At 33.0% G+C, this 27426-nt stretch overlaps 2 protein-coding genes across 11 annotated transcripts in view; one reads left to right on the top strand and one right to left on the bottom strand.

Annotated features, from left to right (window-relative positions):
* LOC120068818 (Protein kinase superfamily protein) overlaps positions 1-9979 on the top strand; it is a 30503-nt gene extending 20524 nt beyond the window's left edge. For 2 of the 10 annotated variants that reach the window (XM_039020460.2, XM_039020453.2), the window contains exons 8-17: positions 3757-3813; positions 4555-4640; positions 5439-5489; positions 5698-5745; positions 6682-6805; positions 6902-7082; positions 8227-8364; positions 8454-8566; positions 9555-9626; positions 9709-9979. In XM_039020460.2, the coding sequence (XP_038876388.1) occupies positions 3757-3813; positions 4555-4640; positions 5439-5489; positions 5698-5745; positions 6682-6805; positions 6902-7082; positions 8227-8364; positions 8454-8566; positions 9555-9626; positions 9709-9818 (980 nt within the window). In that variant the 3' untranslated portion in view covers positions 9819-9979. The remainder of the gene's footprint in view (positions 1-3756; positions 3814-4554; positions 4641-5438; positions 5490-5697; positions 5746-6681; positions 6806-6901; positions 7083-8226; positions 8365-8453; positions 8567-9554; positions 9627-9708) is intronic. The other 8 variants (XM_039020472.2, XM_039020467.2, XM_090306123.1 and 5 more) reach the window with 5 other exon arrangements.
* An 8482-nt stretch (positions 9980-18461) lies between these two features.
* LOC120070035 (agamous-like MADS-box protein MADS1) lies at positions 18462-19500 on the bottom strand. The gene has a single exon (XM_039021897.2). It carries the CDS (start codon positions 19256-19258, stop codon positions 18563-18565), a length of 696 nt encoding a protein of 231 aa, XP_038877825.1. The 5' UTR covers positions 19259-19500; the 3' UTR covers positions 18462-18562.
* Positions 19501-27426: the final 7926 nt, after the last annotated feature.

The raw sequence follows: 27426 nt of genomic DNA, 5'->3' as shown, positions 1-27426 counted from the left end.
ACCAAACATATGGAAATTGACAGGCACTTTATTAAAGAAAAGTTAGACCGCGGAGCTATTTGTATTCCCTATGTACCTTCAGTTCAATAGATTGCAGATGTTTTTACGAAAGGGTTATCGAGACAGACATTTGAAGCTTGTATTAGCAAGTTGGGTCTTGCCGATATCTATGCCCCAACTTGAGGGGGAGTGTTGAAATACGTTGAATTAGCCCTAAGGGCATTTTTGTAATTTTTGCTATATTTGCTAAATTAGGGTTTCACCTCAGTCTATTTATATCTGAGGTTGGGTCTATTGTAAGTATGACATTAAATAATAAGTCCTTTTTCTACCGTGATTTTTCTTCCCTGAATTAGGGTTTTCCACGTAAACTCCTTGTGTCGTCTTCTTTTCTTCTATTTCAATAAAAACCACCAAGGGCAACAACCCTTTTAAGACATCTTTATTATGATTTTCAATATCTTCTAAAATCAAATCTAAACAGGGAGTAGCACATGATGTCCAATATAAGTGTGGTATTTTGCTTCCATATATTAGGTAGCTAGGACATAATTTGAGGCATTATTAGTCACAAATTGGATACATTTTCTCCCCTATCTTTTCTACCATTCAATCCATTAGTTTAAATACTTTTCTTTAGTTTGATACACGAAGGTGCATCAATCAATTTCAAAAGCAATGTCCCAACTACACAATGTACTAAAAAATTTATAAGATCCTATCTTTCTATCGGTCCACCCATCAGACATCAAAGAGCAACCATTTCTTTTCGATTCTAACCTCATGGCCACTCATTAGATTTTTTCTATGTTTTGTTTCCTTTTCCAAACATTTTACTCTAGCCTTCTGATAAGAAGGAGGTATTAGACAAAGTCCAAATTGTCTCGCTGCTTCCAACATTATATGAGAACTTTTTAACTGAATTGTATTTAATGGAATATTTGTTTGATAAATATAACTCGTGATAAATTGAATTGTAGCATTTCTCCCTTTGTTGTATTTTTTTGTGATGCTCGCCTTAGTTTGTGGTGGCTGCTTGAACCTAGAAATACTTCCTTCTCTTTCTCCACAATTCACACCACCAGTCATGTTTTGCTCATTTTCTAGATGTTCCCCGTACTCGATCCACCAACTTCCATTCCATCTTCCATCTCTTCTCCATCAATAATGTTCAAATCATATGCATCATAGTTTTGGAGGACATTGCTTTCCTCTCTCTTTGCTTTTGTCCTCATTTGATACTTTTTCATTCATCTCTTACATTAGTTGGACACTTTAAACATGCTTTTAACATTTCGATTTCTACCAACTAAGTGTTGTGTTCTAGGAAGCACAGATACTTCTAATTGTGCAGAGAATCGGTATTAGATACGAATACGATACGGATATGTCCAGATACGTGGTAGATACGTGATTTGGAGTATCTGATTTTTTTATTTTTATTTTTAATTTTCAGATACGCGTATCTGCTTCCAGATACGTGAAGGGGATACGTGGGTCAATTTTTTGTTTCAAATTTAAGCCCAACCATTTAAAAGGCCCAACCTGCAACCCATTTTATTTTAGCGTGTTTAGGATTGATTTTAAAATCATCAAAAATCAATTTTTTCATTTTTAATATCACTCGAAAACACAATTTTAATTATTCAAAATTAATTTAATTTTCAAATTTACACTTTTAAATGCAATTTTCATATCATCAAAATTAGTTTTGAAGAATTAAACATGTTTCACGGTGATTTTGCAAATGACAAAAGTGATTTCAACAATTTTAAAATTACTTCCAAACATAAAAGTCCACTTAAATTGAGCAATCCAAAACAAAATAAATTAAAAATGATAAAACATAATTTTTTTTTAAAAAAACCCGTAACGTAATTAAATCTTCATTCTTCCTTTCTCTCTCACTATTTAAATCATGATTCATACCTCCTTCATCCTCAACTTCATTATTCAATCTTCATCTTCTACTTCTTTCCTACCGTCTACTCTATTCACTCAACAATCAGTCGACATTAACGGATTTTTTCAAGTTTTCACTCTCTTCTTGAATCTATTATAATGTAACTTAAAATATGTATTATAGCAATTAATTAGACATTATGTGTGTATATATATATATATATATATAATACGTATCTTCAACGCATCCGTATCTTAATTTTTTAGAAGTTAACGTACCGCCGTATCGTATCCGTATCTATATCTGTGCTTCTTAGGTTGTGTTGACTGAAAAATGTCACCCTTGGTGATTTTTCCACAACATACATCTGCAAGTGTTTGTATCCTTTTCATTTTCTAGTATGACATATCGTCCATCGGGATATTTGCGTTTTTACTCTCCTTCTCCCATCATATTATGTAAGAAATAAAAAATAGTAACTAAACTTTAAAAATCACCTACTACCGAAGAAACAACTTTAAAAAAATTTAATATAATGAAATTCAATTTACATAATACTATAAATTAATCATAAGATAGAATACAAAGTAAACAAAATTTTTAAAAGATCTCTCAACTCACGAAATCTTAAGATATAATATATAGCGCTAGTTTGTATACTATAATATAATCTTATTATTTAAGAACCTACCAAAGAATTCACACGGTTTCAATTTTTAGAAAATATTAAGAAAAAATCAAAATCAGTGAGCACTGACCACAAAGCCAATCGATAGAAGATTAACGTTTAACCCATTTAATGAAATCAGCGATTCAATGGTTTTCGAAAAGTGAGTAAATAAATGAATATAACGTATCGCAGTGAGCACGAACCTACTTGACAAGAAGAGTATGAAATAGGAGAGGAACGTTTAAACTAGTTGATTCACTAACTTAGACTTCAAAACAAACCAAGGAGAAAAATAGGAGAGAAATAGGAGGATCGTTGAAGAAGAAGAATTGGTTTGCAAAAGAAGCTTTGAAGAACTGATGAAGAGTCACTCGTTTGCAGTTCTGAAAGCTTGAAGAAGAGTCGTTTGTTTGTAGAAGAAGCCTTGAAGAAGACGTCGTACAAGAATAAGTTGAAGAAATCAAAGGAGATGAATCGAGTAAATGGCTAATAATATCAAATCAAATATTCTCTGCATGAAAAATCTTCACCAGGGCTTTTTCTTCATGGGCTTCGTCAACTGGCTTTATTAGGTATCGAACATATTTTAAAAATTGTAAAAATAAATAACACAGAGCACTTCGTTGGGCCCACGACTTCTTCAAAGCCAAGGCGCAAAAAGGTGTCGTGAGGCGCCACTAAGGCGAGTGCCCGTTTGAAGTTGGTTGTCCAACTATTACAAGAGGTGCAAGTGCCTCATCTCACAGCGCCTTGAAAGCACCGAGGTAGAGTCGAGGGAGAGTCGGTTATTTTAACCATCGCATTGTAAATAGTTTTATTGTAGCAAAACGGGGGTTAATATAACCTTTACTCTCCATTATTTTAATACATGCCCCAAAAGCTGACTAGGCTATTATAGCCCACTCAACCCACTCCAAGTTAGAGTCCCAAATACTCCCTAAGAGTTTATTACAATCTTGTTCCAATCTTGTTACATTTTATGAATTTAACGTTTGATGATGTTTTAAACTTTTACTTTTAGGGGTTTGTTCATTCTTATTGATTAGATTATTATTTGGTGTTTTAGACATTTGGATTCTTTTACCCTTTATTATTATTATTATTTTTAAGGATTTGAGATATGTATATAAGCTTATGCTCTACATATATTATTCATTCATTCATTGTGCCACGCCTCGCTCAGGCGTTGCCTTTTTGTCTCCTCTCGCCTTGAGGGTGCGCCTTGGGCTTTCAACACTGGGTATGTTAACTTTGTAGCTTGTTTGGTTGTAACTTCTAAACTTTGTTTCTAAAAACCATTTTTCAATTTGATTTTATAAATATATTGTTTCTAAAACCCATTTTGCAATTTTGTAACACATTTTTTTTTGTCAACACACTAATTTAAAATATAACACATTTATGTAGTCTTACCTACAAATTATTATTTTACGTGAATTGTTAGCTTAGAAGGCACTGAGTGACACTCGAAGGCAATGAAATATTGTCCATGTTTTCTTCTCTGTGTATGTGTGTGTTTTTTAATTTTTTTAAAAATATTTTTTTACTGAGGGCGTTAATTTTAAAAATAATGATAATAAAAGAAAAAACTGTTGCTTATGGTTGTTAGAATGTTCTGCTTTAGAGACTCGATGATTTCATTGATTAATACTTGCCTTTTGCTTTAGATGATATGGATAAACTTCAAAAGTAAGTTCATGTATTTTTCATGTATAACGAAGTAGCATTTTCTACAAACAAAAGATCTATTAGTTTATTGAAGGTTAAATAATCTTGGGATAAAAGTACTGCCTCTTCAACTTTGGATAATATGGTAAAAAAAGATGGAACAAAGGCGTGTGAATTTGGCCCTATCAGCAAGTTACACTTTAAATCGGTACTTTTTTTTTTTGGTTGAATTTTTTTTTATTTTGAACTGTTTTCAATGGGATATGCCAAAATTACTGGTAAAGTAATGATGCTTATTCATTGTGGTGTGCAGATTTCATGCAGGAGGCTAGAAATGCTGAGGGAACTTCTGAAAACTTCAAGAAGAACAATTTGGTCAAGATTCCTCAAGTGTATTGGGTATGGAAATTGAGGCTCTTGTTTGTCATGTATTATTGTTTTTTTACCACTAATAGAACCTAAAATGTATTGCAATATAAAAGACAAAGAAGTACGCAATAAATCAAGTAATTTGATGATTTTGGACCCTCCCTTTCTCGAGTGTTCAGAACACTCAAGCCCAAGCCAACTCAATCAATGCCTACCTTCATCCTTCTCACTCACCATATTTATAACAAACTCTTCCAAAGAACTCCTTAGCCAAATTACTAACATACCCTCAATATCCTATTAACATTCAAATAGCTTTCTTATCACCTGCCCCTAAAAACACACATTGTCTTGAAGGTTTGGTTTCCCAAAATTAGCTTTCCTATTATTCTGTTCCGTATCCAAGTATTCCACCTGCAAATCAATCATAATTTTACCAAGAGACGAGAAAAGATACCCAGATATGTTCTATTGTGTAATAAGGATAACCTCCTAAGGATAAATGTGACGAGGCAGCCGCTATTTGAGAGAGTTGGGTTCTCTCCTAAAAATCAGTCACAACAAACTACACACCGACTCATTCCTCCAATGCCCCAACAAAACCCCTGATGTTCCACAGGCTGTACTCGTTTGACGCTTTCCAACCGCTCGATTAACCGTCTTGTGTGCAACCAGGCCACAATAAAAAGAATTTAATCTTGATTATATTTTGACAAGTTCGATTATGAAGGTGCCTGAAATGGTTTTTGCATTCACTTTTTTTGGGTTCATTGAGATGAGACTAGATGTTTATTCAGCAATGGTAATTTGATAACTTTAAACACATAGGAATTTACAACAAGGCAAGTTCTCACAATGGAGTTCTGTGAAGGACACAAGGTATGACTTTTTTGCTATTGTTTTATGGCATCAGGTATTTAAATCTATCTGACCTTTTTTTAGTAATTGTTTCAACTTCTTTTTATTTAACGCTAAGACCATGCATTTGTAAAGGTATAAGGTATTTATGACTTCATGTTTTGTGATACGTGATACTAGTGTAAGAAGCTTGGCTAACAGTTTGTTAACTAAAGTTGCTTAATTTCAGGTTGATGATATTGAATTTATGAAGCAATCGGGCATAGAGCCATCGAAGGTTTGTTTTTGCATTTACATAGTAATAGAAAAGGCCAACTTCAGACGGTCAAAATCGTGTTGTTTGGTAATTTTGCTTTGTGGAACCTTGAAAGGTTACTAAAAACATCATGGCGAAGTGGACCACAGTGACCACAATCATGTTGAGTATGAAATGTATTGTGTTGTTGTGTGGATGGATGTATATGATATGGGTCGTGAGTGAGATCCAAGGATAATTGAGAAGCCTTGCTAATGCCATGCTGACTGCTATAACCTTTGAGAGTTTCTACATTCTTGTATTTCAATAGTTCTGCATATTTATGTATTCATCTAAGCTGATCTTGTAATGGAGGTTGGCTGAGCTGAGGATCTTGGTCGTAGGAGTAGAAGAAAATTACCTTCCAGTGTCATCATATATAGCTAGAAGGTCTTCACGTATGTCATTCACTTGAACTCTTTTCTCAACTTCAACTTTACCATCTGGGCTTTTTGTGGCAGCATCTTCCATTCTACTTTCAGAATATATTTTGATATTTTATTGTGTTTTTGGTTGAGTCTAATCTGCAATTGATGTCTGAACTTGTAGTTTTTCATCTTTGGTCACTCAGCCATGCAAATTATATATATATATATAGAGAGAGAGAGAGGGGGGAAGAATGGGAGAAAAAAAGATGGGAAACTCTACAAGATTTTGTATGTGATTCATGTAAAAATGAACTATTTAATTATCCTTGAGAGCCCTATATTGAAGAAGCAAGATGTCTTTTTTCTTCTTTTTGTAATTTCTGTTACCTAGAGTGTATTTTTTTTTTTTAAAAGTAAATTCAGGATTAAGACACTGTAGTTGGCCGAATAAAAAAAAAATAATAAAGGATTTTATTTTCCCAACTTTATTTTCAGAACACTCTTGGAAATCAATTTGCTTAACTTGTCTTCATTTTGGTTTATATTGTAGGTTGCTAAAGCACTTGTTGAAGTATTTGCTGAGATGATTTTTGTTCATGGTTTCGTGCATGGTGATCCACACCCTGGCAATATATTGGTTTCTCTGGACAGTTTAAATGATGGCTTTACTCTAGGTACGTGCCGTTTGATGATTTGATTTGTTGGAATTTAGATGTTGAATCATTCTAGCCTGTCCCATATACTGTCCATTTATGAAACAAATAATGCAGTTCTTCTAGATCATGGAATCTACAAACAGTTGGATGAAGAATTTAGACTGAACTATTGTCGGCTCTGGAAGGCTATGATTACGCTAGATACAGATAAAATACTTCAACTAGGAGAATGGTTTGGTGTTCCAAAGTACTCTAAATACTTCCCTCTCATTTTCACTGGAAGATCATTTGATAGGTGATTATTATTTTACTTTATTATTGATTGTTATGAATTCTGAGCACAAGCATTTAGTTTATATTTTGACATTATGCAACTAGTAATTATGCAAATATCAAATAGGATATCTTGTGGTCGGTTTGACGAGGTATAATGTAGGAAACTTTAGAACTGATATAGTTCTAACTTCTAATCCGTGAGATTGTAATGGGGGACATCATTCATGTCTAATTAATTTAAAATTTTAACATTCATAGTAGCATTGATATAGAACCAACAGTTGCGATGAGTAATTAACAACCAAAATTTATATTCTTTTCAAACCAGACATTTATTTCACTACTGTTAATTACTCATTCCAGACAGAAAAGCAGTGAATATGAATCTGATTTTTTGCCCGTAACTTTAACTATGTATTACAATTGTTTTATAGTGACGGTATCTCCTCTGTTATATGAATCTGATTTCCAAAAATTATAGTTTGAATAATTCTATTCAAGAAAAAATTACCTTTAGCCTCTGAGTTTTCGACAAAAGGTTCGTTTGGTTCTTAAGATGTTAAAATTTACTTTTTTAAGGTTCTGTAATTTTCTTTTTATGTTGACGTGAAATTTTAAATTAAAAACAATAATTAAAGAAGAGGGAAGGAGGGTGATAGGAATGGTATTAGAGGGAGGGTATATCCATCATTAGATAAAGAGTTTGTGAGAGAAGTTTGGTTATAAATATAGCGAGTAGGGAAAAGAAGGGGGTATGCAATATTTTGGTGAGTGAATTAGGGTTTGGGAGTGTTATCAAGATTGTGAGGGGTTTAAGTACCTCGAACACTTGGTTTATCTTGTATTTCCATTATCTTTTATAATTCAATATAATTAGGTCAACCAGAGGGTAGAGGGAGGAGATAAATAAAAAGATAACTTTTCTTAATGATTATTTTTAATTTAAAATGACATGTCAACATTTAAAATATTGATAAAAATTACTCCTGGACATTTTAATACCTACTTCAAAAAAATTTAGGAACTAAAATGGTGCATTTTGAAACTTTAGGGATCAAACATAGATATTGCTGAAAACCTAGAGACTAAAAAGGTAATTTTACCTTCTAGTCACTTGTGAAACATAAAGCTGACTACCACTAACTTTATCACTTCATTTATAGTACATCTGCTATAGGGATGGGAATGTCCAATGAAGAAAAAAGAAATCTTAAGCAGGAATTGAAGTTGTTAAAGATGGAAGACATATCTTCATTCATGGAATCTTTGCCTTCAGACTTTCTCACAGTACTACGCACAGAGTAAGAAAAAAAGTGGAATTTATACTGAGTAATTTATTGACTTGATGCATCTTTGTCTTCACAATCTTCATTTTCACTACTATGCGTAGTGCTTTATTGAGGTCCATCATGAGAAAGTTGGGTGTTTCACAACGAGTCAGAATATTAACTTATGCTAAGTTTGCATTACACGGTTCTTCTCCCAAATTGAATCCTGCAACAGGTAAGAGCGTTTCATGCAAAGTAAGAGCGTTTCATGCAAAGTTGTGTTTTATAGGATTAGGCTATTAGCAGAAGCAAAAAAATTGGTGGTGATGACTTTTTAGTTGTGTTGATGAGAATTGATTTTGACATAGGGTGTTACGTGGATATTATACTTTTAAATTACCATATATAGTTTGAGTTTGGTTTTAATTTGTTCCCTGACCCTTTAAAAATCAATTATAGTTCCTATATTCTGGCTAGATCTTCCAAAAACATCGTACCAGATGATAAAAATTTTCTTATATACATGGTGTTTGGGCCCTTTGGGTGACTTATTTTGGCCGTGTTTACTATTTTTGGGTCCTATATTGTGACCGTAAGATTTTGTTAAGTTTCACCGATCTTGATAGGTGCATTTGACATGACAACCTCTCATCTAAACTCTGTGCACATTAGCTAAATTCATTCCACTCCAAAAGAGCCTTAGACATAAAAACAAAACGAGGAAGAGGTGGTTAACTCGTCAGGGAGTGCATTAGATATTTACCTGAGCCAGTAGGTAGGTCCTCGAGCCTCAAATTCTCTAACCATCCACCACCAGAGCGGATTCTTAATAATTTTTCACAAGGTCGTAGGTTGTAGATAGCCCCCCCTCTGGTAATTCCCCCTTTGAGAAATTGGATATAACAACCTTGTTGAGGAACAAGACCTTTATATCTAATATTCAAAAACCTCCGACCAATATGGAATCAACCCTAGGAAATAGTTTTGATCACCACCACTTAATGACTCAAGCATGCAAGTTCTAAAATACAAGAAATTGCAAAATGGTAGTTCTGAAGCTACTCATTCCCAATTCATTAACTTTTCAAATTTGTCAACGATGGAAGGATAGGGAATAAAATGGTAGTTAACCATTCTAGAATTACCCTTTTGCCTTTTAATTACATTTCGATGTTATTTTTGTTCCCTATTGAATAATCGTTTACCTTTTCATGTGAATGTAGATGCTATTGTAAAAGTTGCTTACTTCAGATTGAAGACATGCTTAAGCTACCTTCATTTGAGGCTCATTCTTGGTAAAATGTCATCTGATTTATCATTTTCAAATGCCTAAATATTTTAAGTAATGGAGAATAACCTTCATTTCTGTTTTTGCAGCTGGAATTGAGGCACTTCCAAGTTTCCAAAAGTTCATGCATTTTATGTACTCTTTGTGTAAAAGGTTTTTTCATGCCATGAAAAATATCCAGATGCTTTCATTCCCGTAGCGTATTCGAGGTTCTTCACTTAAACCTTGTAATGGAAAATCATCGGTTTCTGAAAGGATAATTTCTCAAGTTATACATTTTTGTTTGTCTTACCAAAAACAAAACAAGATAAAGAAATCAGATAGAGCTAGAATAGGAGTAAATATAACCTTAATTGTTCATGCTTTGGGGTCCTTTATTGTCAAATTCTTTAATACTATTGAATGGCCATATTGAAGATTCAAATTTCATGATAATGTAAAGCTTCAGAACTTTTTTTTGGTTGTGTACAGAAGCAAAGATGGTTAATGGCTCATGTTCTTGATACGCCTCCGAGATGATAGTTTTCTTGTGTCAATAATTAATGACTATAACTAACTAACGGTTCTTCAGAGTCATTAAATTGTAAAATAAAAAAATCGTTTTTGGCGGAAAACAAAATCTATTTTTTAGAGTTTTGGACTGTGATTGTTTTTTAGGATCATAGTCATATGAATTGTCATTAAAAAAATTAATAAAAAAAAAGTTGTTGAGGTGTTTGATAACTAATTATCAATTAGAAAAATATTAACCATGCTTAGTAAACTTTATTTTTTTAGTACGAGAAAACTCGTTATAGGTTTGGTAAATTAATGTTAAATTTGGAAAATATCAATAGTGTTAATGGAGGTTTTAATTTTAAGTAAACATTAGACAGAGAAGAAGTCGGTCATCTTGATCAAGATGATTTTATCTCGTTGGATATTCAGTCTAGGCTAGTATCGAGAGCACAGAATATATGAAATAGATTTTAAAATATTAGAACAAATATTAGAACTATGATTCATACTTATCAGACTTCGTGGCTGGACTTTGAAAAAAAATTTGAAGAAAATTGAGAATGTTTGAAGAAAAACATACTAGTAATGTCATACGTTACTAAATTTAGAGTATAATTTGGAAAAATAATGCCTCATATCAACTCTTCGGCGAGTTAAATTAAATCTCTTAAAAGGTTGGGAAAATAGATTTTTAATTTTTTTTAATTCTCAGTTTTGGAGTTTAATTTTAAAAGTTGCCTCATTATAATTATAATTAGGCGACTTTTAAATTTTATAAGTTTAATTTTATAAAATGAAAACATAATCCCTTTTGTTAAAAATGATAATTAAAACAATGATTTTAATGTCGGGAGCATTTAAGTAATTTAGGTTGATTGACAATTTTGAAGTCAAGATCTTCTTTAGGGCTTCATCGTGAAAATCAATTAAGAGAGAGGAAAGGTGTCCAAATGCTCTATTCGCCGCTTACTCTAGCCATTTGTATTTGTTCGCATTAGTATCTAAAACACTCGATTAAGTTTTTTTCATCCCTAAAAATGTGATATGTTCCCTAGAAAATATCAAATGATAAAAATAAATACATAAAAACCCTTTTGCGTGAAAGCGACTGGATCTAGGGGGAGGTGTTGTGCGCAGATATAGGCATACGACTTTGAATACTTACGACAATGTGACTCCAACAGGAAGTATGATGCGCCCATGTGGTGCGTACACTACAACAAAATAGACATTCCATGGAGGATGTCTTTGTGAGTTTTAGATCTGGGTTCCATCTCCCTTGTCCTCGTTTTCTCATCTGTTTTCTCTATTTTGTTTGACAATTTTTTTATTCTTTTGTTGAGGTCATAGAAAAATACCAAACAACGTCTTGATATCTTCCTCTAAAATTGAAAAGAAAAAACATAATCTCGAGTCTAGACCAGCTCTTATTCTTCCTAATTTGTTGTAACATCCCCATTTCCAGAAAATTGAGTTTAATTATCTTAAATTGTTGGACATTAGTTCCATTTAGTTTTTAGATTTTAGAGTCAATTTAAAACATTCAAGGAAAAAATTAATTTTATGTATACTTAAATTGATTAAATATTTAGAAGGATTTAATTTATGTAAAAATATTTGCATGGAAATGATCCGACCCAAGTGCGTGACAGCGCAAGAAATCGGCATTTGACCCGTGCAACTGGAATTAATCGCGATCTGACCCGAGTGGTTCATCTTCTTCTCACGATTCAACCAACTCGAGTGTTCCATTTATTGTTCAGATTGCAATCACACGCCTTGTTCTTCTTCTCCATTCATTCTTCCTTGTTTCGAAATTAATAGATCGCACGCCTTCCTCGATTCTTCCTTGTTTCATCCTCTCTGATAGACAACATCAATCTACAGATTACACTATGTCAGTAACTAAAATTCCATCTCTAACAGTAATTAAGAGTATCTAAATTTTGTGAACAGATGGAAAACAACCAAAGAACTCTGATAAAAGTGGGATTATCAAACAAAAGAAGAAAATAGTAAACATCTAAAAAAGAGAGAATGAAAATGAAGGTATGATAGATAACTTGCATATTTTCTTTTTCAATTTTTGTTGGTAGATAGCTTTTTTTGATAAAATTTTGTTCATTGCTCATATAACTTTTGCCGATAACTTGTCGCCGATAGAAAGTGATGAACACTATCACTACCTATCAGTCAATGACAGTATACTTTAAAACATAAAAGAGACTCCATCAACATTGAATTAAATTTTCATTGATAATTTTGGTCAATAGTATTTTTTTCTGATAGACAATGATATAGTAAAATTTAGATATAGCTCTTGGAGTATATGTGTGATAGACACTCCCAGTAGTAAAATATAGGATAACTGTCTTAATGGACAAAATTGCTGAAAATATTTTCAAATATAACAAAATGTCACTGATAGATGTCTATCAATGCCTATCAGTTTCAATCATGGATAGATAGTGACATTTTGTTATATTTGAAAATATTTTTCCAGTTGTTTTCTATTTAAAAGAAGCCGTAGAATATTTAGTGATAGATTTTGCTACATTTGTAATTTTTTTAAAAAAATATAGTTGTACACTTAATTATTAACCCTAAAATTGCTACTAATTACCCAAATTTATAATTCATGATGGTCAAATTACAAGTTTAATCTTTAAACTTTTAAGTTCACCAATGATATTTTAAAAGTGAAATAGGTTTCTGAATTTTCAATTTTGTGCTGAATAAGTTGATGAATTTTAAAGTGTAGTATTTTCTTAAATTTTAAATTTTATATCCACTTAAGTTCTTAAATTTTCAAAAGTATTCAATAAATCCTTAATCTTTCAATATAACAACTATACACCTAAAATATATATCATTCTTGAGATCTTGAGGTCTTGTTGGATGCTATTATTGTTGTAAATTTGACCTTTATTGCAATCTTTGGCTTCATGTTTCAAGCATGGTTGTGTCATTTTCCTTCATGTTGGTGTTAGATTTGGGGCCCTCTAAGCTCAATACAATGTCAAGTCAAGTCCTATTATTCCAAAATCTGGTCAAATACATTGAAGTTTCACTTGAAAGTGTCAAAATAGGTTCAAACCTTTAGATTATATGGAGAATTATGAATGGCAGATTTTGGCTTTCCAATCTTTCCAAGTCCTTTACATTTCTAGAAATTGTAAGTTATGAGTCCTCTTTTTACATGGTTTGATATATATAGCCTTAAATCTCCTTGTAATTCAGATTATTATGTCATGAGATATATGAAAATGTTGATTCTTTTAAATTTTACTAGCAAAAAAGTATGACACTCTTTGGTAATCATTTTGTTTTTGGTTTTTGAAAATTAACCCTATTTCCTCCTCATTCCTTGCAATGATTTGCATGTGTTTTTGAGTAGAATGATTGAATTTTTAGTCAAATTTTAAAAACAAAAACAAGTTTTTAAAAACTACTTTTTGTTGTTTTCAAAATTTGGCTTGGTTTTTAAATCATTGGTAAAAAGTAAATAAAGAAAAAGAAATTTAGAGGTAAAAGTAGTATCTATAGATTTAGATTTTAAAAATAAAAACAAAAACAAAAAAATCAAATGGTTACCAAACAGAGCCTATATAATTTTTTTCTTCAAAATCTGGATTTAAATTCTACCGAGGTCCTTTTACTTTTGGAATTGATTATTTTGATTTATTTACTTTCAAAATGTTTGCTTTCGCTATTGTACTTTCAAATTTATATTTTGGTCCTATACTTTAGAAAATGATCATTTTGATCCTTAAAATATAGACATTTAGAAAGTATAACACTAAAATGAATCAATTTTGAAATAAAGGATCAAAATAAACATCTTTTAAGGTATAATGATCAAAATAAATGAAAGTATCTCCATTATGCATGCAATTTATAATTTTTTGTTGGAGAGTATGTAAGTATATAAATTAATTTGAAATAGAGAGTATTTTTCTTTAGTACAAAAATAGAGAGTTTGAACTATAATATGCGTAATTAAATGTATGAGATATAAATATTATGAAAATTGAAATTTAAGAGGGAAAGAAAGAGGAGAGTTGTTTCCGAACACACCCACTACTTTGGTTGGTTTGAACGGAAATCATTTTGCCGAACAGAATCGAAGTGGGCTCTTGAAGGTAACAATTACATGAATTACTTTCGATTGAACCTGCTTTCTCTTGCTTGAATCTTTGCAAATTGATGTTATTGCAGCATACGACTCCCGATAATTACACGCACAGGCATTGTTCTAATCGTTCATTTGAATGAGGAGGAAAAACAGGTACCTAATCATGTTTTGGAGTTGAATTTTGATTCACATGTTCATGTTGAAATTACTTCCATTAATTGCTTTTCTGTTTGCTTGGATATGATCGATATCCGCAAGGTGTTTGTTGAATGTTCTGTGTTGGATTCAATGTCAAGTCAGTATGTATATGATCAAACGCTAGACTGAAAGAAGTTTAATTCTTAGAATTCAATGATTGTTTTGTTTGGCATTAATGGGCATATTAACTATTTTATGAAATGCTATACAAAGATATGGTTACTTGGAGTGCTAATTGCTTGCTATGAGCAGAATGAGATTTTGGATGAGATATGTACAACATTGGTTGGAATGCATAAAACTGGCGTTGTGGTGGATGAGCTTGTAGCAGGTAGTGCTTGATATGAAATGCTTGTACAAATTTATTGATTGCTGTTGTGGGGAAATTGGTTCATAATTTGGCTTCAAAAGTTGTAATTGATTCTTATCTTAACCTTCATTTTTTTTCCATATGTACTGAATAAGGGGATATAATGGAGGAGGGTCACTATTTTATGAATCTCGCTTTCTAGACCAAATATCTTGGAACTATGATCTTTGGGCAATTAAACTGTGATTCAGTTGAAAATACCAATGCCTTATTTAGTTCCATGCCCTGAAAATTTATTGTGTTTTGGTCTTTTCTGATATTAGGTTATGCTCGACATGGCCATTTTTACAAATCTTCTAAAAAAATCAAGAGAGGCATTCTTGTCTTAAAAAATTCTGCTGTTTCTTTCTTTCCAAATGCACCATAAGAGCGAGCGAGTAGCATATCTCCAAAGGATTTTACCTCTGCCACCGTAGGCAAAACTGTCAAACCCATCAAGCATCTAGTCATCAACTTTGTTTGAAAGGCAGCATACCAACCCAAAGGTTCTAAACAAAAGAGACCACCCCTTACTGGCAAACTACTCACAATGAGGGAATAAGTTATCAAGGGTTTCCTCAACTTTCAAACAAAGGCAGCAACTAGAAGGGCAGAGGGAGGAATTTTTAGGTTTCCTTTGAAGCTTTTCATGAGTATTTAAGCTTCTGTAGGCGAGGGATCGAGGAAAAACTGTAGGAGAGGTTCTCTAAGTAATATTTAGAAAGGTAGTTTTGGTGGACTTTCCCAAGCTATCTAGCTTCCAATTGAGGCGGTCAGGACTATCAAGAGGCGTCCAGGAATTTAGGACTTCCAAAATTGCCACCAAGTCACCCAACTCTCTATCAAACACCCGTCTTCTAAGACGCAAGTTCCAAGATTGGCTGGAAGCACGCCAAGAATCAACAATCAAAACATTCTTTTTTAGGGATAAATTAAAACTATCAGGAACTTCAACACAAGGGGTTGAGAATTACACCATCTATCCTCCCAAAATCTGATTGTTTTCCCATTTCCAACAATGAACTCAGTGAAAATAAAGAAGTGCTCTTTATGCATTAAAATATTAGTCCAAAATCTAGACTTCCTTCCCTTCTTAGGCAACTTTTGAGGACCATCCGAGAGCCTCGACCCCGTAGATAGCATTGAAGACACGTCTCCACAGAGCATTCTCTTCATGACAATATCTCCATAGCCATTTCATAAGGAGATCGGTGTTCTTTTGGCGAAGGGAGCCTATACCATATGCAAGAGTAGCGGATGCAAGGGTAGCGTATGTATTTCCTTTTGCTAGGTAGTTAGGTTTATATGTACTTTTCTTAGTGAGTGACCGCTCGTCCATTTCCATATGCAAGGGCAGCGGATGTGTTTTTGTTCAGAATGCACTATATGGGGATAAGATTAACCATCACTTCCCCATACCCGGAGTGATATGTTATAAAGCTGTTGTTGTTGCTTATTGCTTTCTAGCCTACTACAATCTTTCTCTTCTCTATTCTTACAATCAAATTGTTTGTGAAAACCTTTTCTCCAAACCCATTTTCTCTAAAACGGGGGTGGAGGTTGCGAGAGGCATCCGGTGTGCCATTGGCTGTTCGTATTCGAATTGGCTGACCTGTTTGTGAGCGGAAACAAGTGCCGCACAATCGCTAAGTGAAGCTTCGGAAAGTGTGATTGTGACATTATGCGACTAAGCTTTCAGCCCACGCCCACTGCCCATCGCATAGAAACCTTTGCACCCATCGTTTAGCTCATGCGCACGTCTTGTGGCACATCAACACATGCCCCATGTGTTCGTCTGGTTGCGCTCATAAACTCCAACGCAACCTTGCGCCTAATACCTTGTGCACCTGCCTGCAGGATCCAACACCCACACAGCACTTGCGCTTACGGCTTCAATATGCGTTGCATGGTGTAATGCTTCTCAGCGCGTCCTTGCGCCAATTCAGCCTCCAACGCATGTGCTCCGCCTCATCGTCAAGCCCTTCAAGCTGCTTGCTTGTTCAACCCAAGCAGCTGTCTGCTTGTTCAAGATTCCAGATTTAACTTACAATTTTAATAACTAATTTTCCAGGCCTTCTCTTAAGAAATTTCCTTCTACAAACATTCTCTAAAATGTCTTAGCAAGCTTAACTTAAAATTTCAGCACAGAATTCCTCGTGGTTGAGCGGACATCCTCAGATCATCAAGATTGGCCCAAACTTACCCGAGAATTCGACCTTCAGCCGGATTCTTCACTCTCCAGCTCAATTCCGCTAGAATTTCCTTCCGGCATTTCAACCTCAGCAACTAGACACACTCAAGGTTTGAATGGCTCTGAAATTACTCCATTTGGTCGAGTAAATTTCTCCAAACTTCTCTTTGAAGTCGAGCTTCCCCTTTTAAACTAGCAGCTGCATGTTCTCCTTTTAACATCAAGCTGCCACCTCATCCTCAAGGGATAATATCAAACCTGTGTATGACAGCTGGCTTAGCTGATCAATCACTAAGATGATCCTTTCCTCTTGGTTATCGACGCAAGGGTTAGCTCCCAAGCCAACGCTTGCAACCACATGGCCGCATGCAACCTCCACAATGCATCGCCCAATATGGCTAACGCATAGCTTACTTAGAGGCTATTGCGTCCCTCCTTTGGTCGCATATTCCTAAGCCAACGCATGTCCTAGCCCATGCATAGCTTAGTCTTATCATATCAACCAAGCATTAGGCCTTCGCCTCATAGCATAACTTTAGCGTGCATCGAGTTCAACGCCTTGTGTACATCGCATACTCCATCGTCTAGTGCCTAGCGCCTATCGTCTAGCGCTTGTCGTGCAACTCATCGTCTAGCACTGATGCCGATCGTGTAGTGCCAACGCCCCATCGCTTAACGCTATCGTTTAGCGCGACCCTTCGTATCGTCTAGCACCGCTCTTTACCGCACGATCGCCTACCGCATCGCTTAGCTCCGCGCATTTGCTACACGATCGCCTACCTCATCGCGTAGCGCTGCTCATCCACTAAACGATCGCCTACCTCATCGTGTAGCTCCACTTATTTGCCCAGCGCCCATGCTTGCTCGTACTTGAGGCTGCCGCATGCTTTGCTACGCATAGCTTTTCTCTTGACCACACTTTGGCTTTCTTCAACGCCCAAATAACCTTGCAAGCCCTTTGGCTGCCGCAAGTCTTATCAACGCATCATGCCTTTCAACTTATGCGTTCATCCTTAGTACCAACGCATAGTTTATCCTTGCCTTCAACACTTAGCCTCTACAAGCCTTGGTTGCTACACATGCAACCTCATGCGTCCATACTTCTCCATCAATGCATGCCTACACTTGGCTTCCATACTTAGCCAATTTTCACTTGTTATACTATCTAAAACTCACCCATGCCTAAGTTCTAACACTTAGAATCTTCTTCCTCCATCATCCTACTTTCTTTACCTCCTTTCACAACTTTACTTAGCACGCCTGTTACTCATTTATGTAGGAAAAATGGAGTATAGGTTTACACTATGTTATTGATGCCTTCAAAATTTTGTTTGGTGTTGGATGTTCTCCTCTTGCCACAATTTAAATGATCTCATTACTGAATGAAATTTATTTTGGTATAAGTTGTATCTCATCACCGAATCTCGTTAGAAAAAAAAAAAAAAATTAGAGTTGATAAGAGAGAGAAAAGTTTGGAAACTGAAACTTGATTTTCATTATGCTAAAATCAATACACTTACAGAGAGAAGAATAGAGAGCGAGAGTACTCTCATGAAGAAACTATGTAATGAATTAAGAATCGAACTTAAAGGGGTTATTTAGAACTAGCGTTCCGAGAAACTCGTCCTCCAATAGAGATTGAAAACCCTCCACATTGTATTCAAACTCGTCCTCCAATGGAGATTGAAAACCTTCCACATTGTACTCAAACTCGTCTGGCTCAATCAAAAACTCGGATATGTCACATTCAGTAGTGGGTTCCTCTGTTTCAGAAGGAAGTGTGTCCATGCCAAAGGCTTGCTCAATCAAGTGGTCATAATCGGCATCCATGAACTGAATCATGCCATCTGCAACTCCAATTTTGGAGTCCAAAGTGGCCAACAGCTCCTTCAATTGATGCTCGGATAGAGAATCAAGGTGGTGATCCTCAACATTGTGGCGCAGTTTAGATGTGTCTGTTAGAATTTTGTTCTTGCGATCGGAGAAGAATTGTTTGAGATTATAAGAGGAGTTGCGGGATGAGTGTTTGGGGAAAGAGCGGGATTTGTAGGAACGGATCATAGCATTGATTTGATCGTGATTGGGAGGCCAAGTTTCGAAGTGGGTTGATGGGTCACAGTCAGAAGCGATGAAAACGCAGGTTTGAACATCGCAAAGGGTGGAAAGCTCGTATGCCTTCTTCATTAGGCTTTTCTTCCTCTTCACAAAGGTTGTTCTCCGAGATTTGAGGTTGGGAATCAGTTTAAGGCTCAATGTTCCTCTGCCCATTGTTCTTCAATCTCACGAAACCACAAACAGAGTAAAACAGAGAGAAACGAGAGAAACAGATTGAACCAAATGGAATGGGTCTGCGTTCGCCGGTCACCAATTGGAATGGGTCTGCAATTTCTGGTCATCTTCTTACCGTTTATGTTACGCGCCGGTCATCTTCTTATACACTTCCGGTCACCCTCTTACCGGTTAATTGCGCGTCGGTCATCTTCTTTAACGGTTTAATTTCCATCCGTCGTCTTCTTGCCGTTCATTTGCGCGCCAGGCATTCTTTAATTTCCCGCCGGTCAACTGTTGACCGTTTTTGAATATTATGTTAAATAGATTTTTTTAGGGGGATTATAATTTACATTGTTTTTTTTTCCTCTGTTTCTTCTGGGTTTTCTTTTTCCCCCTTTTTTGTTCTATTTTGGAATTTGATAAAAATCATTCCAAGATTGTTATGAAGAAATCATGAGATTGTGATTGCCTTTGATTTTAAAATCCATTATTATCTATTCCTTCTTCCCTTTCATATGTAATATTTTGGTAATTTTGGCTCTGTCCCTCTTTTTCCATTTCAAATTCCCTGACCACGAACTCGTCCAAATTCAGGTTGGTTGGATTGATTTGCACAATATATGATTCGTCCTTGACACGTTTTCAATTTTCACCACTAGCCATCGGTGATTGTGTTTTTTTTCTTTTTCTTTTTTTCCACGCACTCTACCACGACCAACGGTGCCTTTTGATTACATCTTCCTCCAAATTTCGTTCGACCAATATCGTCTAAACTTATAATTTGAGTTAATTAGACTCTTAAATTTCATAAAGTAGTCAATTTAGACTCCTTAATTACAATTATCTTTGAAACTCAACTATGCATTAATTCTCAAACGTGTATAGACTTCTTCAAATATTAATCTTACAAAATGGATGTTTAAAGTAATTGCATGAACAATTCTCAAATGAAATTTTGACCGAGAATCTAAATTGATTCATTTATAAAAACTTGAAGATTTAATTAATTATAAGTTTCATACAAGGTTATCTTAAACGGATGCAATAAAGGTTCTAAATTGATACACATACAAAAGTATAGAGCTTATATTGATACAATTATTAGTTTAGAAATTAAATAGAAACAATCCCTAAAGCTTAGGAGTGCAAATTGACATTTTTCCTTTTCTTATTTATATAAAATGTTTAGAAATATAATTAATTTTTTTAGTACAAAAAAGGTTACAAAATTGAAACACGGCTTCTTAGTCACTAACAAATTATCAATGACTATGCTCGTTTTGGCTATAAAATTAAGGTCGGTCCAAATAGATAAAATGTTTAAGTTTCGATTATATTCAAACTTTAAGTTTGTTCTATCTATATGAATAAACTTTCATGATTTTTGTTAGTCTTCAAACTTTTAAACTTTTTTTTTTCGTTACTTTTCTACTTAATGACTTTGGCCAATCATATCCCCAATTTGTTGGTCATGAAATCATGCCATCAAAATTAAGTCATTGTAAAAATTTAAAATACAAGTAACAAATAGTTAATTTGAAAGCTTAGGGAGTTAAATAAAGACTAAGAAGATAAATGACCAATTTTAATTTTAAGTCTTGAAAAATAGCAAAAGAATTCTATTATTACAAAAATATCACAACTGTTGTGAAATTGAGTAACACAATAGAGCACAACGGATATGGAGAAAATAATATATATATATATATATATATATATATATATATATAATATAATATAATAATAAAATAATAAAATATAACTAAAATTATAATTTTATGGAATAATAGAAATAGAAAATATGATTTTATGGAAATAAGAAATATATGAAATTTTCTTGTTATTCTCATTAATATGCATAATTTTGAGATCCATCAAATGTCACTATTTATAGACAAAGTCGCAAGTAGGATGTGGACTTACATGAACACCAAGCATGAATTGTTACAAAGCACGTGGACAATATGAAAAATGACACATGACTTTTAGGATACTAAGCATTGTGCATCTATTTTTATGATATTTATAATACTCTCCTTAGATGCTCTATATATAATATATATATATATATATATATATGAAATATGCCTCGTTAAAACGTTATTAGGAAAAACCAAACGGGAAAAAAATCCTAGCAAATTAAAAAAAAAAAAAAAATTTCATATAATACATACTCCTAAATTAATACAATATATTTACTCCCTCTTAAGAAAACATCATTTGAGATCTTTGAGTCGCCGCATTCCAATATTTTGCATCAATTTTTCAAAAGTTGCAATTGGTAATGCTTTTGTAAATAAGTCTATCAGGTTATCCTTCGAACAAATTTGTTGTATAGTAATGTCACTGTTTTCTTCAAGATCATGAGTGTAGAAAAGCTTCGGTGAAATGTGTTTTGTTCTATCTCCTTTAATATATCATCATTTGATTTGGGTTATGCAAGCTTCGTTGTCTTCGTATAATATTATTGGAAGATTTTTATTAGAAGACAAGTCACACGTTTCACGAATGTGCTGAGTCATTGACCTTAACCATACACTTTCTCGACTAACCTCGTGAATTACAAGAATTTTAGCATGATTTGAGGAAATGATCGTTATGGTCTATTTCACCGATCGTCATGATATAGCAGTTCCTCCACATATGGACAGATAATCTGTATGAGATCTAGCTTTGTGTGGATCAGATAAATATCCAGAATCTGCGTAACCAACTAGATCAAAATTTGATTTATTTAAATAAAACAAACTCATATCGATTGTTCCTAAGAGATAACGAAGTATATGCTTAATTTCGTTCTCATATCTTTTTGTAGGAGAAGAACTCTAACTAGCTAATAAATTTACTGAAAATGCAATATTTGGTCTTGTATTATTAGCAAGATACATAAGTACACCAATTACACTAAGATATGGTACTTCAGGACCAAGAAGTTCTTCATTGTCATCTCAAGGTCGAAATATATCTTTCTTCACATCTAGTGAATGAACTTCCATTGAAATGTTCAATGGATGTGCTTTGTCCATATAATTTTTTTTCAAAACTTTTCCTGTATAAGTTGACTGATAAACAGATATCTCATATGCTAAATGCTCAATTTGCAAATCAAGGCAAGTTTTTTTTGTTTGTTTATTTGTTTATTTGTTTATTTGTTTTTTTTTTTTTTTTTGTTTTGAGATCTTTTATCTCAAATTCTTTCTTAAGATATTCTATTGCTTTTGAAAGCTCTTCAGAAGTCTTAATTATATTTAAGTCATCAACATGTACAGTTATAATAGTAAATCTTGGCTGTGATTTCTTTATAAAAACACGTGGATATATTGGATTGTTTTGATATCCTTCTTTCAACAAATATCCACTCAGACGATTGTACCAAATTTGTCTTGATTGTTTCAATCCATATAGCGATCTTTGTAACTTTATTGACTACAATTTATGAGAATTTGATCTATATGTTTCAGGTACCTTGAATCCTTTTGGGATTCTCATATAAATATCATAATCAAGAAATCCATATAAATATGTTGTGATTACATTCATAAGATGCATGTCAAGATTTTCATATACAGTCAGACCAATTAAATATCTTAGTGCAATTGCATCAACCACCGGATAATACGTCTCCTCATAATTAATACCTGGTCTTCGTGAAAAACCTTGTGCAACTAGTCTTGCTTTATATCTTGCGACCTCATTATTTTCATCTTTTTTCCTCACAAATACTCATTTGTATCCCACAAGTTTGACACCTTTTAGTGTTCGGACTACTAGTCCAAAAACCTGACATTTTGAAAGTGAGTTTAATTCTGTCTCGATTGCTTCTTTCCACCGAAGCCAATCTTTTCTATGTTGACATTCTTCAACAAATTTTGGTTTAGAATCCTAATTTTGAGATATAATATCAAGAACAACATTATATGCAAAGATGTTGTCAACAATTACATGAGTTTAATTCCATCTTTTTCTTGTCACGACATAGTTTATTGAAATCTCATTATCATCTTTATGTATTTCACCTTCCTCATTAGTCATGTCATGAATTTCTTCATGGGTATTTACATCCTCAACCAATACTTCTTGACTATTAATTATTTTTATTTCGAGGATTTTTATCTTTGGAACCCACTGAGCTACCACGCTTATGTTGTGTTCCAGACTCATTAATGACAACTTGTTGTGTTAAAATATCAATTTTCAATGGAATATTTGCAGATAATATATTTGACTTAATTACTTCCTTTGCATCTATAAATGCATTTGGTAACTGATTTGTTATATTTTGCAAATGAATTATCTTCTGAACTTCACGTTCACATTGTTTTGTACAGGGATCTAAATGAGACAATAATGATGCATTCCATATAATATCTGTTTCCAACTTCTTAATTCCTTCCCCTAATATTGGAAAATTTGTCTCATTAAAATGACAATCAGCAAATCATGTAGTAAATATATCACCTGTTAGGGATTCAAGATATTTGATAATTAATGAGGAATCATATCTAATAAATATTCCTAACCTCCTTTGAGGACCCATCTTAGTACGTTATGGTGGAGCAATTGGAACATATACTGCACATCCAAAAATTTTTATATGGGAAATATTTGGCTCCTATCCACAAGCTAATTGTAATGACGAGTACTTATAATAAGATAATGGCCTAATGCATACAAATAATGCTGCATGAAAAATAACATGTCCCTATATAGATATGGAAAGCTTAGCTCTCATCAGCAACGATCTATCAATTAACTGCAAACGTTTTAAGAATGATTCTACAAAATCATTCTTTGTATGAATATGAGCTATAGGTTGTTTAACACTTATCCCAATTGACATACAATAATTATCAAAAGTTTGAGATGTAAATTCACCAGCATTATCAAAACGAATGGTCTTAGTTGTATAATCAGGAAATTGTGCTCTTAACTTAATTATTTGAGCAAGTGATCTTGCAAATGCAAGATTTCAACTTGATAATAAGCACACATGTGATCATCTGTTGGATACGTCTATTAATACCATAAAATATCTAAATGGTCCACTAGGTGGGTTAATGATTTTAAAAATGCAAGTGATTCAGCCCCCACTTTGACTGGTGATGGTCTAATGATTAATTTGCTTTAAGAGCAAGCATCACATGATAATTCATTAGATTGAAGAATCTTTTGGCTCTTCAATTGATGTCCATTTGAATTCTCAATATTTATTCTCATTATTGTAGACCTTGGATGACCTAATCTGTCATGCCAAATTGTAAATATGTCTGGATTCATGAACTTTAGGTTCATTATTGCATATGTTACAGTTACTCGTATATGAGTATTATATAATCCAGAAGATAAAGCAGGCAACTCTTCCAGTATACGTTTTTCATATGAGACAATAGAAATGATATAAAGATACTCCATGTCATTCTTTCTATCAGTCTCAATATGATAACCATTGTAACATATATTTTTAAAACTAAGTAGATTTCTCTTTGATTGACTAGAGAACAATGCATTGTCAATTGTTAATTTGTTCGTTTAGGCAAAATTATATTTGCTTTTCCAAACCCTTCAATTAGGTTCTAGAACTTGATATTATATTGACTTTTGCTTCCAACATTGTCAGTTTGGAAAAATATTTTATCCTTGTAAGTATTGTATGTGTAGTTGCACTATCTGCCAAACATAGAACTTCTTTGCTCATTTTTAGTCACCCAACATATGAAAATGATCCAGGTTTTTTCATTAAAAGAAAATAATTATAATAAGAAAAATAACATTTGGAATATACATAGGTTAACATCTACTAAGAAGAAAAAAAACGTGGAGATGAATAGAAAAACAACATTAAGTTTAGATATTTTAAAAGTCAAAGGAAACACTTGATGTTCAATCAATTATATATGCTGATTTTCTCTTCAGAAGATTCAAAGAAGTTCGCCACATCCAAAATTGTCATATGGGATGGATCAAATATGTCATTATTCTTCGTATGTAAAATTTTCTTTCACATTTTTTTTTCTTTTTCCTTCAGGGATACCCAGTCATTTCGCATTAGAAGCATTTATTTTCAACACTTGTTGAACTCTTATCTTGTAGAACTTTTTCTTTGTGATCATTGTTTTGTGTGGTTCTTTTGAAATTTGAATGATTAGAACGACCACCATGAAAATAATAATTATTTCTTCATCTGTCACGGTCACGACCTCGACCACGATTATTATTAAAATTCATAGCATTCACTTCAGGGAATGGTGTCGTTCCGATTAGTTGAGATTCATGATTTTTCATCAATAACTTGTTATTTTGCTCGGCTACAAGAAGACATGAAATTAGTTCAGAATCTTGTTTAAAACTTTTCTCTCGATATTGCTGCTGCATGAGCATATTCGAGACATAAAATGTAGAAAATGTCTTATCTAACATATGAATATCAATAATTTTCTTTCCGCATGACAACAGTTCATACTGATTTTAAATAATACAGCGTTGTAATCACTTACTGATTTGAAATCTTATAGCCTCAAGTGCATTCACTCATAACGAGCTTTAGAAAAAATAACTATTTTTTATGATCATAACTCTCTTTCAAAATTTTCTACAAGATATGGGGAATTTTTTATTGTAAAATACTTCATTTTCAATCCCTCGCAGAGATGATGATGAAGAAAAATCATAGTTTTTGCTTTTGTCATGACTAGATGTCGTATTTCCTTATTTAATAGTCTCTCCAAGATTCATAGGATCCAGGTGGATTTCGGCATCAAGTACCTATGACAAATAATTATTGCAGTTAATATCAAGGGCAACAAATTCTAATTTTGTGAGATTTGTCATAGCAACACTATATAAAATATTGTATTTATATTAGAAATTTAATAAATATTACATATGCAAAATAACATTAAATCTATTAATCATAACGAAGAGGAAAAAAATTAACATACCTTTATGACCTACTTTTAATGGGAAAAACGATAGGAATTCGTGCTGATAACGTGCTGTGAATTTTAGGAACACAACGACGTACAACGAGAATACAAATATGGAGAAAATATAACACAATAATAATATATAATAAAATAAATAAATATTAAAATAAATAAAATAAAATATATAAACAAATGAAATAAAATAAATAATAGAAGTAAATAAAGTAACAAAATATGAATTTATCCACTTTCTCCAATCTTTTTGGATTGATCACCAACGTCTGTCTTTCAAAATCTATCAAATGCCACTATTTATAGGTAATTTGGCAAGTATGAGTTGGATTAAATGGACAATAATAGTGTGTAATCTTGAGACACATGGACAACAAATGGGGTAATGGATAACTGACACATGACCAATGGATACTGATAATGACATCTACGTTACACCTAGTTTAACATATTTATAATACAGAAGAAATATTGTATATTAAAAAAGGTTTAATTGTTATTATTTTGATGATTTTATTTCATTTTATTATATTTTGTCCAAATTTCCCTTAAGTAAAATAACATTTTCATAAGTTCATCTGAATTATTATTTAAAAGGTCAAATAATGTTGGTATATAATTGTTGAATCAGTTGAGATTTATAATAGTTCTTCGAAGAAAAAAAAGTGTTTCCTACAAAATTCTTCCCTTCATTCATGTATTGGATCTCTTCCTCTCCGAGTAAGCATAAATTGCTTGGTTAAAATCCCAAGCACAGCGGAAAAAAAAAAAAAAAACCAGACCATTTTACATAACTCTCATAATAAGATGCACGAACATGCTTATTCAATCATGCATCTAAAAAAATATAATCCTTTATATTTAATCATGATGCATGCACATATTTATCTTAAGGTGATTTGAATCTATATGATATATAATATGTAATATGAATTCAAAAAATAAATAATTTAAAACATACATCCAATGCATAATTAAATTAAACAGTAAAAATTGGACTGATTTTGGCACCCTAAAATAAAATTAATTGATTAAATTAATATAGGTATTATATTAATTTAAATAATTAATAAATAAAATAAAAAATTACAAAAATAAATTTAAGTTAAAAGCAGCTGATCTTCAGCCTTATCCACGTGCCATCACGCTCTGTCCAAATTTGGAGCATTGCAATACTGCAATCGCTGCTCAATGCATTTGCCTTTCAGTGTTGCAACACTGTTAGCAGCG

Source organism: Benincasa hispida, chromosome 1, assembly GCF_027475165.1.
Source record: "Benincasa hispida cultivar pf3 chromosome 1, pf3_genome.v1.1, whole genome shotgun sequence".
NCBI classification, from domain to species: domain Eukaryota; kingdom Viridiplantae; phylum Streptophyta; class Magnoliopsida; order Cucurbitales; family Cucurbitaceae; genus Benincasa; species Benincasa hispida.
The sequence above is the reverse complement of the archived record's forward strand: the minus strand, read 5'-3'. Positions and strand labels throughout refer to the sequence as shown.